This window comes from Myotis daubentonii, chromosome X (assembly GCF_963259705.1).
Source record: "Myotis daubentonii chromosome X, mMyoDau2.1, whole genome shotgun sequence".
Taxonomy (NCBI): domain Eukaryota; kingdom Metazoa; phylum Chordata; class Mammalia; order Chiroptera; family Vespertilionidae; genus Myotis; species Myotis daubentonii.
In genome coordinates, this window is record NC_081861.1 from 108577085 (window position 1) to 108594154 (window position 17070).

The window sequence follows — 17070 nt, forward strand, 5'->3', positions numbered from 1 at the left end:
AAACTGGACTATCTGGCATCGGGCCAGAACGTGAGGGCGGCTTTCCCACAGAGGTGCATGCAGTGTTTGTTGTTCCTGCAGGGGGCCATGTGACACAGACCCCGGGACCACTCCAAGGCACAGAAGACTGGCAGCCATTGTGGTTTTCTCTGCCCTGGTAATTCCCTGAGACCCCGCCCCAGCCAATTTACAACCCCACCCAAGCTGTGTGCAGAGGCTTTTGCATAAGAATGGCCTACATAAGAATGGCCTGGCCTTTCTCTGCCTTAAAAGCCTGTCAAAATGTAGCTGAGTCAGAGAACCCCAGAGCTTCCAAAGGAAGGCCTAAGGCTCACCAGCAGCATGCATTACTTCACAGCTGCACTTCATCTGGGCATCTCCAAACCCGGAACAAAGAGGAGGAATCTGCAGATTTCCCTGTAGCTCCTGCTCGGTGGCCTCAGGCAGTGGCTGACTTTGCACCTCCTTGGAGATCTAAGAGCCAGTCTACCCAGTGGTCAGAGTGAAACCATCCTAATTACAACTCTTCCCATCCATAAGAGACACACTTATGGGGCAGACTCAGTGAACGCCAAAGCCCCACTGAAGCAAGTCCTGCCCCATAAGGGTGTCTCCGGCACAGTAGCTCTTCCATTGTAGACACAGCTGGTCCTCACATCCAATTGGCCTGGAGGTCAATTCCTCCCAGTGATATCAACAGCAATCAAGGCTTAAATACAATAAGACTGTGCACACAGCCCCCAAAGGGGTGCACCAAGAGTGCCCACCTCAGGTAATTAGGGAGGCTGAGCCACTAAGCCCTATAGGACACCTAGCACACAAAGCCACTCTATCAACACAGGGAAACAGCCAAAATTTGGAGACAAAGAAACAGGTCACAAATGAAAAAAATGGAGGAAAGCAAACTACTGGATATAAAGTTCAAAACCACAGTTATAAGGTTACTCAAGAATCTTCTAGAAACCTCTGAGAAATATAGTGAGACCCTCAAGGATATGAAAAAGGACCAACTAGAAATTAAGTATACACTGTCAGAAATAAAGAATAATATACAGAGATCCAACAGCAGACTAGAGGATCCCAAGAATCAAGTCAAAGATTTGAAATATGAAGAAGGAAAAAACACCCAACCAGAAAAGCAAAAAGAAAAAAAGAATACAAAAATATGAAGTTAGTGCAAGGAACATCTGGGAAAACTTCAAGCATACCAACATACGAATTATAGGGGAGCCACAAGAAGAGAGAGAGCAAGATACTGAAAACCTATTTGAAGAAATAATGACAAAAAACTTCCCCTTCCTGGTGAAAGAAATAGACTTACAAGTCCAGGAAGTGCAGAGAACCCCAAACAAAAGGAATCCAAAGAGGACCACACCAAGACACATCATAATTAAAATGCCAAGAGCAAAAGACAAAGAGAGAATCTTAAAAGCAGCAAGAGAAAAACAGTCAGTTACCTACAAGGGAGTACCCATACGACTGTCAGCTGATTTCTCAACAGAAACCATGCAGGCCAGAAGGGAGTGGCAAGAAATATTCAAAGTGATGAATAGAAAGAACCTACTACCAAGATTACTCTACCCAACAAAGCTATCATTTAGAATTGAAGATCAGATAAAGAGCTTCACAGACAAGAAATACCTAAAGGAGTTCATCACCACCAAACCAGTATTATATGAAATGCTGAAGGGCATTCTTTAAGAAGAGGAAGAAGAAGAAAAAGGTAAAGATAAAAATTATGAACAACAAAGTGACAACAAATGCATATCTATCAACAAGTGAATCTAAAAATCAAGTGAATAAAAAACCTGATGACTGGACAAAAATCGTACATCTATGGATGAGGACAGTGGGGGGGGGGGAGGTAAGGGCAGGGGGTGGGGTGGGAACCGGGTGGAGGGAAGCTATGGGGGGAAAAGAACAACAACTGTAATAATCTGAACTATATAGATTTATTTTAAAAAATAATTAATTAATTAAATTTGAATGTAAAGTAAGATAAGCACTAGCTAGATAGTTAGAAAAATTACATAACCTCTTACCTCTCTATGCTTCACACTTCCCCACTTGTTAAATTGAGATAACACCACCAACCTCACTTGGCTGTGATGGGAATTAATTACATAGCATATGTGAAGACTCTGATATGGTGAGTAGTATAGAGTATGAGCACAGTAAATGACAGTTTAAGAAAATTTAAGATTTTTATTTTCAATTTTAGGTTAATTAACATTAACAGAAAAAAAAACTGAATTTAGATTTTTATTAAGCCCTGTAAAGCACATTGGCTCAGTACCTGGGCTTTAATGGTGGCAGATTTCAAAAAAGACTAAATTGAAACATTAACACAAGCAGTTACACGTACAATAGTGAAAAGAGAATTCCAAGGGCAAGACTTATTTGAAAATTGAACGTAATTTCATTTAGAAATTTCATCCAATAACTGAAGAGTTAATAGGCTTTCAAAATAAATTTATAAAGGGTTAAATGTAAATGAAATAATACCCTTTTTTAAATTCCTACATATTTACAATGGGGTAATATATGAGAAAGCACTATAAATTATAACAAATCTAGCTATCCTTAGTATTCTGGCATTATGAAAAACATTATAGTTAATATTAACAGAAATCATAACCTTCTATTTCTTTTTCATTCCCATTTAATGAACAATCAAAATATCAAGATATAATGTTCAAAAGCACTAAATGGGCAGGTGGACTGTTACGGATTTGTTTTAGGAGGAAGCAGGAAAGAAGAAGAGATTTAAACTATGCTTTATCTTAAACTTAAATTTGTCATTAACTTCCTTTTTATAATGACATTTAAGGGAAAAAGAAAAAAACTGTAGATATTTTTATTAGTTAAGATTTTCTAATACTTTAAATTTGTATTAAAACTACATACTCTAAATCTATTAGCTGTGTTTTTCAACCATCAAATGTACAGGTCGCATATGCTCACACACATGTACAAGAAAAAGGGTACATGTGAGGTATCCAAGCCTCTTGGAGAATTATTCATCACTTAAAAACCAAAATCACTCAAGTGAAAAATAAAATCATGGTACATTTGGTTTATTCTTAAAGGAAATACACTATTTCACAGAGTATAATAGTAAAACTTGTTCATTATATATTTCACATACTTTTTGTGGAAATTAATTCTAATCATATTTCTAACTTGAAAAGTTTATATATGATGTATATGTATATATGTACACACATGTATATTTAATTTTTAAATTTTGTATAGAGATATTTAGGAAGTATTAAATACTATCATTGATAAACTTACGAATCAACATGCAGAACCCTCTGGCCACTTCTTGAACAGGCAGCCGCAATGATGGATTCAGGCAAACCTATAAAAACACACACTTACATCATTTAGAATGTAGAAATATATATATATATATATATATATATAGTGCAAAATATTTGATTCATGCCATAGCTGTACAAAAGTTTAACAAAATAAGCTCAGCTTTGTATTCTAAACTATAACATGTATATTATTATACCATTAGATGTTTCTTAAACAGACTACTAATGCCGAAAATTTTATTATGTGGAAGAGATATTTTTAAAAACCAAGTACTTAAATTATTTTTATCAGCAAATTACCATAAATGAGCAACTATCATAAACTGTTCATTCATGTAGAACTTTATTATTTAGGAACTATGTTCACACTCTAGTTTATTTGATTATCCCAAATGGACTGAGAGCGAAGTATCTGCATACTGGAGTGCAAATATGTTAACTTGTTGCCCAATGCTTTAAGAAAATAAAAATGTTCTAGAGTTGAAATTTGAACCAAAATCTAACTCCAAAGCCAGAGTGCGTGTGATAGGGAATGAGATACATTCGTCTAAGCAAAAGGTTATCTAGTTTAAAAAGAGACCATTTACAAGATATAGTATTTTACTTTTCAGTTAATACAACAATTAAAAAAGAACATTACCGTTTTGGAATCATATTAAGCCACACCATAAAATTGGTTATCATAAAAGGAAATATATATTACTATTCTCCATACAAACAAAAATAAAAATAAAAAAATTACCAAAGATAATCCTATCTAATAAAGAGGGACTATGCAAATTGACTGTCACGCTGTCACTGGTGGCGCCCACAGCAGAGGCGGGGTTTCCATAATACAAGATGGCTGCACACACAGCATAGGTGGGGTTTCCATAAAACAAGATGGCTGCACACACAGCAAAGTGCAAGTTCCCGTAATGAGCCTTAAGGAGCAATCAGCAGGGACCTGACTGAGGCTGTGCGGCACTGGGCTGGGGAAGGGAACCTGAGGCTGTGCCCCGCCCCCCCGCCCTGTGGGGCTTGACAGGGGACCTCAGGCCGTGCCCCGCGCCCCAGCGCCAGGCTGGGGGACCTCAGGCCATGCCCCTCTCCCTGGCGCTGGGCCGGGGAACCTCAGGCCACGCACCCCACCCAGCAGGGCTTGACGGGGCACCTGAGGCCACACCCTCCACCCCAACACCAGGCCAGGGGACCTGAGGCCGTGCTCCCTGCCCAGTGGGACTTGACAGGGGACATGAGGCTGCACGCCCCTCCCACTGCCAGGCCGGGGGACTTAAGGCTGCACCCTCTGCCAGGTGGGACTTGATGGGGGATCTCAGGCTATGTCCCTCGCCGGGCGGAGCTTGACAGGGGACCTCAAGGTGTGCCCCCCGCCCAGCAGGGCTAGAGGATGGATTTCAACGTGCATCCCGGCCCTGGTGTTGGGCCGGGGGACCTCAGGCCACACCCTCGACCTGTGTGCCGGGGGACCTGAGGCTGCACACCACCCCACCCAGAGGGGCTTGACGGGGGACCTGAGGCTGCGCCCCCTGCCCGGTGTTGGGCCAGGGGCCCTGAGGCTGTGCCCCCTGCCCAGCAGGGCTTGATGGGGGATCTCAGACTGCAACCCCTGCCTGGTGGGGATTGACGGGGGACCTCAGGCTGCAACCCCCGCCAAGTGGGACTTGACGGGAGATCTCAGGACGCGTCCCCCACCCAGCAGGGCTTGACAGCAGACCTCAGGTTGTGCCCCCTGCCCTGGCACTGGGTTAGGTGACCTCAGGTCGCACCCCTCACCCCGGCGCTGGGCCAGGGTACATGAGAGTGTACTGGGGGGCCTGAGGCTGTACCCCCGCCCATTGTGCACTGGGGGAGTTGAGGCTGTGCCCCCTGCCTGGTGGGGCTTGACAGAGGACCTGAGGCTGCGCCCCTCAACCTGCGGGGCTTGATGGAGGCCCTGATGCTGTGTGCCCCCTCACCCGGCGGGGCTTGACAGGGGACCTGAGGCTGCGCCCTCTGCCTGACAGGGCTTGACAAGGGTGGGGCCAGCCGGGTCTGGATCTCGCCCAATGGGAGTGGGGCCAGCTGGGTCTAGGTCTTGCACAATTTTGAGGCACCACAGGTGGGCAAATACTTGACTCTGGGTCCCACAGCGAGCCCCAGACTCTGACAAGAGGAAGATTTTCATATACATTTAACTAATTTTCTTTCATCCCTGGTACTTCTATTACAGAGAAAGGGCAAATAGCAATATTAAAATATATCCCCTAATTAATCCCCTTTTAATGTGCACGAATTTTGTGCACTGGGCCACTAGTGATTTTATAATTAAAAAAATCAGATGTTCAGCTACAATGACTGGTTAATACCCTATGTTAGAAGTTCAAGACTCTTCCATAACTTTTTATCATAAGATCTACCATTTCAACAGGGGATATTAAATCATTTCTGCCAGAACAACAAAGCATATTCTGAAAGTTTAGTGCAATTCTATAGTGCTACTACTGACTGTCACAACAGTGAGAACACCCTGACTGTCACCATCCTTTTGGCAAGTATTTAGCCTACACACTATGCATCAAGAATTTCAAGAAACTGGAATAGTTATCTTCTTTATGTAAAAACAATATGCATATGTAAGCAATTGACATAGTTAATCTCTAGATAAAAACCACGTTAAAGACAAGCTCCAGCGGCATTCACCAAAAAACTAGTTTTTCAGTGGTGAACACTTTGGGCTATATAAGACTTGGTTCAAAAAAGAAGTTCTGATCAAATGCATTGTATACAGCCATTAAACATCAACTATTAGAAATAAGTCATCATAAATTTTCAACTTCAGATGTTATTCAAAGAAAAAAAAGAGGGAGAATTTGTGGTACACAAGGAAGTGGGAGAAAGGAAGGAGAGTTTTAAATAGTTAAGCATACTTCTTCAAACAGTTAAAATTGTATGGTTCTAATGTTTTTTATCTTGACTATCTCAACTTTTTACACCTAAAGAAATAACTATTTTTATTAATGAAGTACAGTCATTATAGTAGTTTAAAAGATGCTATGCAGCTTAGTAAAAATGACACCAGCAAAGAAATATTCAGGAAGCAGAATTAGTATGTTAAAGTATGTAATAATGACAGCATTAATAATACATTACTAAATATTCATTAGCATAGGGCTTTTATTGTTCACAATGTATTTTTGCACATCATCTCATTTATTCCTCATTATAATCCTGGGAGGCAAGCAGTATTATCCATGTGAGAATTGGGATGAGAAAGGTTAAATAACTTGCCAAAGATCAAGTAATTCATTATCTCGAATTCAAATTGCCATGGTAAATTCACTCCCTCCAACTCAGATATGAGTTTAAGGATAAGGATGTAAGTGCAGGACAGCAAGGCAATGAAATGGGAATGGTCTCAGTCAGACACACCTGGACTTGAATCTTAGCTTTGCTGCTTAACTAGCTGTGTGATTTCAGACAAGTCACTTGACTTCTCTGAGCCTTTGTTTCTTCATCAGTAGGAATACTACCATTTATCTCATAGAATGACTCAGTTATTAGCAGAGGGTACTTGCTCTATAAACACTGTCTACTTTTATTATTCTTCAGAAAGATAGTTTAAAAATACTACATTTTCATCAAGATACTACTCCAAACATACACCTATTTGTACCAGATGCCCACTCCAATGAAAAATAATAATAAAATGACACTCCTCTATTTGGCTCAAATTAGCTGTTACTTTGTATAGGCAAATACACATGTGGCTAGCATGTGGTTATTTCCACAGCTGTGATCAACACTGTCAGAAGTCATGTCTCTGCTGACAAAGCCAAGCCAAGATCGGATTTCAATATGAACATGATGTGAGTCCAAATTACATAAGACCAAAATTACTATCATTTGTGTTTTCCCTTAATACTTCGATCCAGGCATCCCACAAGTTTGTGAGATTGACAGGCTGTTCCTATGTTAAATGGGCCTATCAACTTCATGCTTAGAATGAATAAAATAAGTCTAATAATACAGTTAGTATTATCTTAATAGCCAGGATTTCAACTTTCTTCCCATCCATTTAATAAATCCCAAGTTCTTGAACAGAGGAGGAACATGGTAGTTTCTCAGTAAATACTTTTTTGAAGAAAAGAAAAGAAGAAAATGGGAAAAGGGGAGAGGGAGAGAGGGATGGAGTAGATTGTTATAGGTAGTGTGTGTGTGCGGGGGGGGGGGGGGGAAGGAGGGGGGCGCTAAGATTAAGGCAATTCCTAGCCTAAAATAGTCAGAGCATAAAGAATACAAATTTAAATGGATTAAAAGGAATTAAAACTGTTATATGAACACATTGGAAAGAAATATTCCGTCTGTACAAGGAAGTCATGGAAAGCTCCAAAGAGCAGTAGACACTACTGGGGTGTTTCAAGATCTGTAACAGCTCAACTGAAGAGTATAAAAGAAGAAAAAATGTGAAGGGAAAAAGGAAAGTGGAAGGGAATAGTTCTGGTAAAGGGTGAAGGAAGAGAGAACCAAAAGGTGATGCTCAAAAAGAGTGGTTGGAGCCCAACTGTGGAGTCTGACTTTGACCCTGTAAGCAACAATGAGTCTTGAAAGGATTTTAGCCAGAACAGCATGGTCAAATTGGTATTTCAGCAAAAACAATTCTATTCACAGGATGAAGGATGAACTTGTATTAAATTTGAACTTGAAGTATCAGGGTATTTTTAAATTTTTGTTTATGAATAAAGTTAACTTTAAAATTTGTGCTCTTATGTAGAAGTTAGGAAAATAAGTGAAATAACTGTTTTGTTTAAATTGGTATTGATAAGACAATATAATAGCATTTAAACTGATTGCAAATTAGTTTTTAATAATTTAATATCATTTGACTGATTTCAATAAAACTATTTTTAACATTTGACACCATAATAAGTGAACAACTTCCAAATCATTATGTAAATTCACACACAATTCTTGTGAGGGTATGTATATGAAATATATATAGGCTTATAATGAATTATACAACCTCTCCCACTAGGAAAAGCCATATATGAGTTAGAGGCAGATAACCTAGATCAGGGTCAAATTACACAGTATTATAATGAAAACACACTGTAAAATACGTCAGTAAAGATAAACAAGTACAATGTTTCAGCTGAAATATGGAGCTAATAATCTCATAAGGGTATAGGGAGGAATCGGTACAAAATGACATAAAACACCTTACACAGTGCCTCCTAGCATGTCACTGACATTCAATAAATATTGGTTCGCTTCCTACTCCAATAAGATTAGTGATTTGAAGGGGAAAAAAAACGATCATTTGTTTACTATTAAGTTATCTTTAAAGATCTAACAACATAAAAGTTTTGTTTTAAAAGAAGTCCAATAACCTTCTTATATGTATACTAGAGGCCTTTTCTATATGTACACTATAGAAGTTCATCAAAAACTTAGTATCATTTACATACTTCACATTATTAAATGATTATTTGCCTGGAGCCGGTCCATCCTTGCTGTTTCGGGGGACCTGGCATATATGGCATACGGTTCTTAATATGTTTGCTCACCTTCTTGGCGCTGTGTTTTAACCAAGGTCACCTCTCCGAGAAAGGTTGAATCCCCAAGTAGGGATTTTCCCCTGAAGTTAGGGAGGGAATAAAACCCCTCAACTAAGTGCCAGGCGGGTAATTAATCACTTTAACTACGAACAATCATGCTTAAGCTACATAATCTTTACTCCCTGGAATGGAGATAAGAAACGCCCTAACCTTTGTAATAGAGATTGACAGGATTAAAATGAACTGGTATAAATACAGATGTAACAAGACAGCAAGACACAGAACTCAGAACACAGAACTTATAAGACAGAACTTCAGACACAGGGCTTGGAGACAGAGCCTAGGCACAGAACCTACACAGAACGTTCTCTAGGGACAGAAGAACTTCGCTGGCGAGAGCATGCCGGAGGATCCTGGACAGGGACTGGCCTCGGAGCCTGGAGGCGGAGCCTGACGAGAGAGCATGGCAGGGGATCCTGGACTGAACCTGACTGCGGAGATTGGCAGGAGAGCCTGACTAGAACCTGGTGACTGGACCTGCCTGGAGAACCTGGACAGAACCTGGCTGGAGATCCTAAGCAGAACCTCTCTGGAGATCCAGACCAGAACTTGGCTGGAGATCCTGGCTAGGCTGCTGATCAACTGAATGCTGTCTCCGTGTCATTCTTTCTTCGCCGACTCCGTCCACACCTTTGGGGACCCCTGGACCTGCTGGGGTTGGACCCCGGCAATTATTAAATTCATAAGTGAGGCTGTATCAAATAAGAATGCCAAAGGACTATAGAAAAAATGTAGAATTCTAATGCATGACCAGTAACTTTTACTGGCAAGTCATTTTTATCAAATACAGTTTTAAATTAGCATTTCATAACAGTTTGTACTGGTGGAAATTGAGGTGTTACATCCTGCCCTTCTCACATGAGATTCTGCTATAAACTTGGCAGCTAAAAAAAATATATTAGAAGCTTACAGAATGTTATATGATCATATAACAAACAAACACATATAGTCCCAACTTTCTGCAATTTTCCAAAATCTGTCTAAATAAAACAGAGATGTAAAATGAGGAACAAAAATGTATAAAATTAACATTTTCAAGAATGTTATCTAAAACATTTTATAAGAATGAAAACATTCATTTTTTTTCAAAATCCCATTTTAATCCTAAATTTTAATGTTAAACCTCATTATATATAACTATACCTTTCAGGACAGTTCTCTATGGTATATTCTTAAAACTGTATAAGTATCTGGAATTGATTTTTCCAACACTATACTTACATAAGATAAACATAAAATAAAGTATTTACACCACTCCCAGCATATCGAACAATAAATAATAGATTCCCCTGACAGGACTTTGATGACCTGGCAAAGCCCGAGTGCTTTCAGCCCAAATCATATGAAGCCATAAATCATTCTTTATTTTATAGAACATTTCAAAATGGATTCCTGCTTTCTACCTTGAAAGTCATTTCATGTGTTATTTATAACTAGTGAAGACTAGAATGGAAAGAAAATTACAGAGAACCAGAAAATTTACTGTGACTGGTTTATTTTATAAAGAATAACTTATTTCTTTAGGAAAAAAAATAGAATTACTGAAAAGGAAAAACTTCTGAGTACAACAAGCTCTTAGAGAGCCACACCCTTTACTACTTAACCTATGTACAGATCTTCAGCACTATTCTAAACGATGAAAAATATTAGGTGAAGAACTGACTAGAATTAGCAATGCAATGGTAAAACTGCACATTTAGCTCACGTCACAGCTATTAAAAAAAATCAAATCAGAAAATTAGGCAGAAACTTAATTTCAACCCAGATTCAAGTATTTTATTTATTCCTATTAAACTCTAAATTAAAAGTTTAAATCTCTTTTTTAAGTATGTTTTTATTGATTTTAAAGAGAGAGAGGAAGGGAGAGGAATAGAGAGAAAGAAAAATCGATGAGAGAGACACATCCATCGGCTGTCTCACCAGCCAGGCAAAAGTTTAGATCAGGGGTCCTCAAACTACGGCCCACGGGCCACATGCAAAAACAAATATTGTATTTGTTCCCGTTTTGTTTTTTTACTTCAAAATAAGATATGTGCAGTGTGCATAGGAATTTGTTCATAGTTTTTTTTTAAACTATAGTCCGGCCCTCCAACAGTCTGAGGGACAGTGAACTGGCCCCCTGTTTAAAAAGTTGAGGAACCCTGGTTTAGATCTTATATATACTTTTTAGTGATTACCTTAAAAAGAAAAAAAAGACTGCCAGTGGAGCAGCCTAGGGTTACCAAGACATACAGATAAAAATATTGCTTTTTAATTCACAATTATTTTAATTCACTTTAACCAACAAAAATACCAAACATATTAATAAATGTAGTACTTTAATATCTATGGATTTCTTCCTCATAGAAAATAGTTATTAATATCTATATAACTTTTAGAACATTAGAAAAATATACTACCATTAAAATATTCACTTGCAAAATTCATGTTAATTTTTAAAAAATTATATAGTGAGGTTGAGACGGCCCCGGTGAGCTTGAAACGGCCCCAGTGAGCTTGAAACGGCCCCTGTGAGGTTGAGGCAGCCCCTGTGAGGCTGGGACGGCCCCTGTGAGGCTGGGACGGCCCCTGTGAGGCTGAGATGGCCCCTTTGAGACTGAGACGGCCCCTGGGAAGCTGAGAAAAGTACCACATGAACTCACTCATTTATGGAAAATAAGGACCATTATAGACTGATGAACAAAAATGGATACAGAGGCAGGGCAGCATTGAGCAGACTGTCAAACTACAGTGGGAACCCTGGGGAGGGGGGGGGGTAGGAGATCAACCGAAGGACTTATATGCATGCATATGAGAATAACTAATGGACACAAGACACTAGGGGGTGGGGGAAGCCAGGGGAATGTCAAGGGGGGGGGAAAAAGGAGACATGTGTAATAAGAAATTTAAAAAAAATAATAAAAATAAAATAAAAAATAAAAAGCCAAGCCACAAATATATATATATATATATATATATATATATATATATATATATATAGTGTTGGCTTTTAGGAGTGTCTAATAACAAGAACACTGTTTTAATATTCAGGGTACTAAACTGTCAGGAAAACTAGATTCTTGTTTATACTAGAGGCCCGGTGCATGAAAAAGCGTGCTCTCAGCCGGGGGTGGGGGGGGACGGGGTCCCTCAGCCTGGCCTGTCCTGTGCCCTCTCACAGTCCAGGACCCCTCGTGGGATGTCCATCTGCCAGCTTAGGCCCGCTCCAGGCAGCAACCTGCAGTAAGAAGGGATAGCCTTGTGGGGCCCAAGCACAAATTCCTCCACTCTGAGACACAGTAAAGTAACAGCAGTATAAATGGCAACTAGACTATATTAGTATGCGAAAGAAATCCATTTACTAACCCCAAGGGTCTGCCAAACGGCTGGGGACTACCGGATCTCTCTCTGATATTGGAGGTGCCTGCAAGTGCCAATTTTTTTTACATTTTCCCTCCACCTTAAGGGCGTAGGTGGGAGCAGGGTCCAGGCAATTTAGCAGGCCTGCAAAGGACACTGGAGCATGGTCCCAAGGCCGTTGGCCCACACCAACTCTAGCCATCACCCCAAAGTAGCTCTAATGCAGAGTATCCAAGGCCTCTCCCCCATTGCTCTTGCCAGCTCCAGCCATAATGTCAAGCCAAACCCAACACAGACCTCTGGGAAAGCAGCAGCCTGAGTCCAGTACAGCCACCCCACCACTTCAGCTCTGGCACAACACACCTCAAGACCTCCCTGGCCTACACCACCTCCAGCATCAGCCAACCCAACAAAGAATACTGACCCTCTCCCACTCCAGTATCAGACATCATGCCAGAGGCCCCAGAGCGGCATACACCAGGATCCCTTTGGCTTTTGCCTAATCCAATATGAGAATAAATAAGTAACCTTTTCAGTCGAAGAAGGGAGTTTAGGCAACTGCTATTTTGGCCCACATAACTTGACTGTCTCCATTTTGGCTCATGTGACTTGCAGCTCCCCTGTAGGCTGCCATTTTGAAATGGCAAAGGTGAACCTTCCCTTTTTCCTTTAAATTAGCCAATCGTGCATGACTGTGAGCCTAAGGTCTGACCAGTTGTTAGGGACAGATGACATGCATTAGGCATAAAACCCTGAGCCGACCGCCAGCTCAGTGTGTGTGCTGCCAGACCCTGCATTGGTATGCAACCTTCTGCAGAAGTAAAGTTATTTGCCTTGCTGTCTGGCTCCCGAGTATGCTTTGTGTTCTACCAGGATCCCTGGTTTGGGGGCATGCCTTATTGCTGTCAATTTTGGGGGCTCATCCGATATTCCATTGGTTGCTACAGTGGGCCACTGGACCCTCTCCTGAGTAGGCGCATCCTGCTGCCAAGTTACAGTGGCCTCAGTGAGAAGGGACAACCATTACTCCCCTCCCTGGCTGACTACAAGCTCAGAATCCAGAGTCAGCCAACAACGCAGGAAAGGCCCAAGCAAGCAAGAACCGTGGAAATCAGGTAACCTCATGCTTGAGCCAAGCTAGGAAATTGTACTAAGTACTACCTTAGTGGTTGGGTATCCTCGGAGGTCAGGTACATGTGACTAGGATGTGCCTTGGACATAAAGCGAGTATGGAGTTCTGATCTGCAGTTCCATTCTCCCGTGAGGGAAGTGGCCACAGAGGGACAAAGCAGATCTTGGTGAGTGCAAGAAATATCCAATATGAGGGATTGAGCACATAGTCACAAGGGACTTTCCAAGGATGGGAAACAAAAATTCTAGGCCAAAGGAATACATCCTCCCGGATAGTCCATTAGGGAGAATGCTAAGGTTTGGGTGGGGGTGAGGGGGGGGTGGGGAGAGAGACTGTCCCTGAACCAGGGAGAGGAGACATTAGTCTGCTTCAGTGTGTTGTTTTTTCTATGCCAGGAATTCTGTGGTGTTTTGGGTGTGCGCTCCTGTAAATATTGTATGTATGAGTGTTTCTGCTGATGTTTGGTATCTCTTTGTTGTTTGGTTTAATTGATGGGGCACGTCCTGCTTTGGGGGAGCATAACTATTTGTGGCAAGGCTAAATACATGGCAGAGACTGCAGGAACTTCAAAGCAGCCGCTGAGAATTCATAATCTTGGGGACTCTTCCTGCTTTCCCTCTCAAGGCATCAGCCACCAGAAACGTAGCTAATGAAATTTCTTGTCTGTGTGTCTGTAACGTAATTTTGGTTACTGATTTACTTTGCTTGCTTTTTATATTGTGGGGCCTTAGTTTGATATGGGGAAGTAGCAATTACAGGCATGGGGAAGTGGGCAGTGCAGGCTGGGGTAGGACTCCATTGTTTAGGCAACAATGTTAATGTTTCCATGACTGTGGGCAGTTCTTAAATTAGAATCCAAGGTTGACTCCCAGGTTCTGGGGGCATACAATTCCCAGATTTTTGCCCCTAGCACTGGGAGGAGCAGATTTGCAGACATACCCTCTAGTAAGTTGCAGAAATAGCAGTTGTGGGGGCAGGGGAGGGGAGGCCACTCTTGTTTTTATAAAGAAAAAGAAAACAGTACATTCACATTAAAGCCATTTAAGAGAGGTGAGTTATCTCTGTTACAAAATTACTAATAAAATTCCTTTGGTAATAATGATTAGCTTTAAAATCTCAAAGTTTTTATAACTTAAAACTTTGAGTTTGCTGGGTTAAATGGTAAAAATTATTAAATATTTTGGTATTTTGAAATAACAGAATACTTAAATATTAATCTGAGTTTGCCTCCTATGGAGAATATAGAGGATGGATTTGAACCTGTTCATGGATAAGTCTTGTATTTTATTTAAAACTAGAGGCCTGGTGCACGAAATTCATGCATGGGGGCAGGTGTCCCTCAACCCAGCCTGCACCCTCTTCAATTAGGGACCCCTCGAGGGATGTCCAACTGCCCATTTAAGCCCAATCCCTCTCACAATCCAGGACTGCTGGCTCCCAACTGCTCGCCTGCCTGCCAGCCTAATCACCCCCTAACCACTCTGCCTGCCAGCCTGATCGACCCCTAACTGCTCCACTGCTGGCCCGATAGCCCCGAACTGCCCTCCCCTGCCAGGCTGGTCGCCCCTAACTGACCTCACTTGCCATCCTAGTTGCCCGCAATTGTCCTCCCCTGTAGGCCTGGTTGCCCCAACTTACCTCTCCCCTGCTGGTCCAGTCCCACCTAACTTCCCTACCTTGCCAGCCTGGTCACCCCTAACTGCTCTCTCTAACCAGCCCAATTGCCTCTAACTGCCCACCCTGCAGGCTTGGTCCCCCCAACTGCCCTCCCCTGCCGGCCTGGTTTCCCCCAACTGCCCTCCCCTGCAGGCCTGGTTCCCCCCAACTGCCCTCCCCTGCAGGCCTCATTGCCCCCAACTGCCTTACCTTTCAGGCCTGGTCCCTCCCAACTGCCCTCCCCTGCAGGCCTGGTCCCTCACCACTACCCTCCCCTGCAGGCCTGGTCCCTCCCCACTACCCTCCCCTGCAGGCCTGGTCCCTCCCCACTACCCTCCCCTGCAGGCCTGGTCCCTCCCTACTGCCCTGCCCTTCAGGCCTGGTCCTCCCAACTGCTTTCTCCTGCAGGCCTGATTCCCCCCAACTGCCCTCCCCTGCTGGCCTGGTCCCTCCCTACTCCCCTCCCCTGCAGGCCTGGTCCCTCCCTACTGCCCTCCCCTGCAGGCCTGGTCCCCCCAACTGCCCTACCCTGCAGGCCTGGTCCCCCAACTACCCTCCCCGGTAGGCCTGGTCCCTCCCAACTGCCCTCCCCTGCTGGCCTGGTCCCTCCCAACCACCCTCCCCTGCAGGTCTGGTCCCTCCCAACTGCCCTCCCCTGTAGGCCTGGTCCCTCGCCACTACCCTCCCCTGCAGGCCAGGTTCCCCCCAACTGCCCTCCCCTGCAGGCCTCATTGCCCCCAACTGCCTTACCTTTCAGGCCTGGTCCCTCCCAACTGCCCTCCCCTGCTGGCCTGGTCCTCCCAACTGCCTTCTCCTGCAGGCCTGGTTCCCCTCAACAACCCTCCCCTGCAGGCCTGGTCCCTCCCAACTGCCCTCCCCTGTAGGCCTGGTCCCTCGCCACTACCCTCCCCTGCAGGCCAGGTTCCCCCCAACTGCCCTCCCCTGCAGGCCTTGTCCCTCCTAACTGCCCTCCCCTGCAGGCCTGGGTCCCCCCAACTGCCCTCCCCTGCAGGCCTGATCGTCCCCAACTGCCTTACCTTTCAGGCCTAGTCCTTCCCAACTGCCCTCCCCTGCCGGCCATCTTGTGGCAGCCATCTTGTGTCCACAGTGGGTGGCCATCATGTGTGTTAGAGTGATGGTCAATTTGCATATTACCTCTTTATTATATAGGATATCTCTTAAATATGTCAATGTATTGCTAAACTGAGGAATGTTAATTCTAATTAATTGGATAAGTAGAACAGGGAAACTGAGATGGTTAAACAGCAATCTGAAGCTAACTAGTAAATCCTATCTTCCCTAAACCAAGGATACTTAAGGGTAAATGATTTGCATTTTGCCTCCCCAACCAGAGGGCAAGTACTCAGGGAGACAGATATCAGAAATCCAATTAGTGTCATTTATTGACCACACCCAAGGATAAATGGAGTTAAACTTTTTCTTTAACTAAATTGGCTTTAAGTGATTCCAATAGGCCTTGGAATCGTCTTATAACGGCGACTAGGGACCAATTTCTTAAAAAGTATGTACTGGGTATCTCTTCTACTTTAATGTCTTTCAGATTAGAAGACCTTCTGTCCCATCACCATCGACCGGGAGACTAGGTACATTCTAATCAAGACTTTTAGGAAAAACAAGTTGGAACCTCTTGGGAAGGGCCCTACCTTGTCTTGGTTACCACTAAGACCACTGTTCAGACTGTGGAATGAGGTTGGACCCATCATGCCTGTGTTAGGGTAGACCACCAGCTTCTCCAGGTAGAGAAACCTCAACTTGCAATGCCATACTAGGACATTTACCCTTGAAATTAACACTAAAGAAACTGGAAGCTCTCTATTTGCTTTAGGACTCTGGCAAATTGCAGAGGCTTACAATGTGTACAATCCAGGTCATGCTTACCCAGTTAAGTTATTGATTATAGATAACTTGAATGACTTGGATATTTCAGCATTTAGGCCAAAAGATTGGCTAGGATTAGGTTTAGGAGTAGATGTCACAGGACAAGATCCCCTAGGAAGGT

The 17070-nt window shown here is 42.8% G+C and overlaps 1 protein-coding gene across 4 annotated transcripts in view; it reads right to left on the reverse strand.

The window, feature by feature from the left end:
- CHM (CHM Rab escort protein) overlaps positions 1-17070 on the reverse strand; it is a 260784-nt gene that overhangs the window by 217540 nt on the left and 26174 nt on the right. For all 4 annotated transcript variants that reach the window (XM_059680347.1, XM_059680349.1, XM_059680348.1 and 1 more), the window contains exon 2: positions 3298-3364. In XM_059680347.1, coding sequence (XP_059536330.1) covers positions 3298-3364 — 67 coding nt within the window. The remainder of the gene's footprint in view (positions 1-3297; positions 3365-17070) is intronic.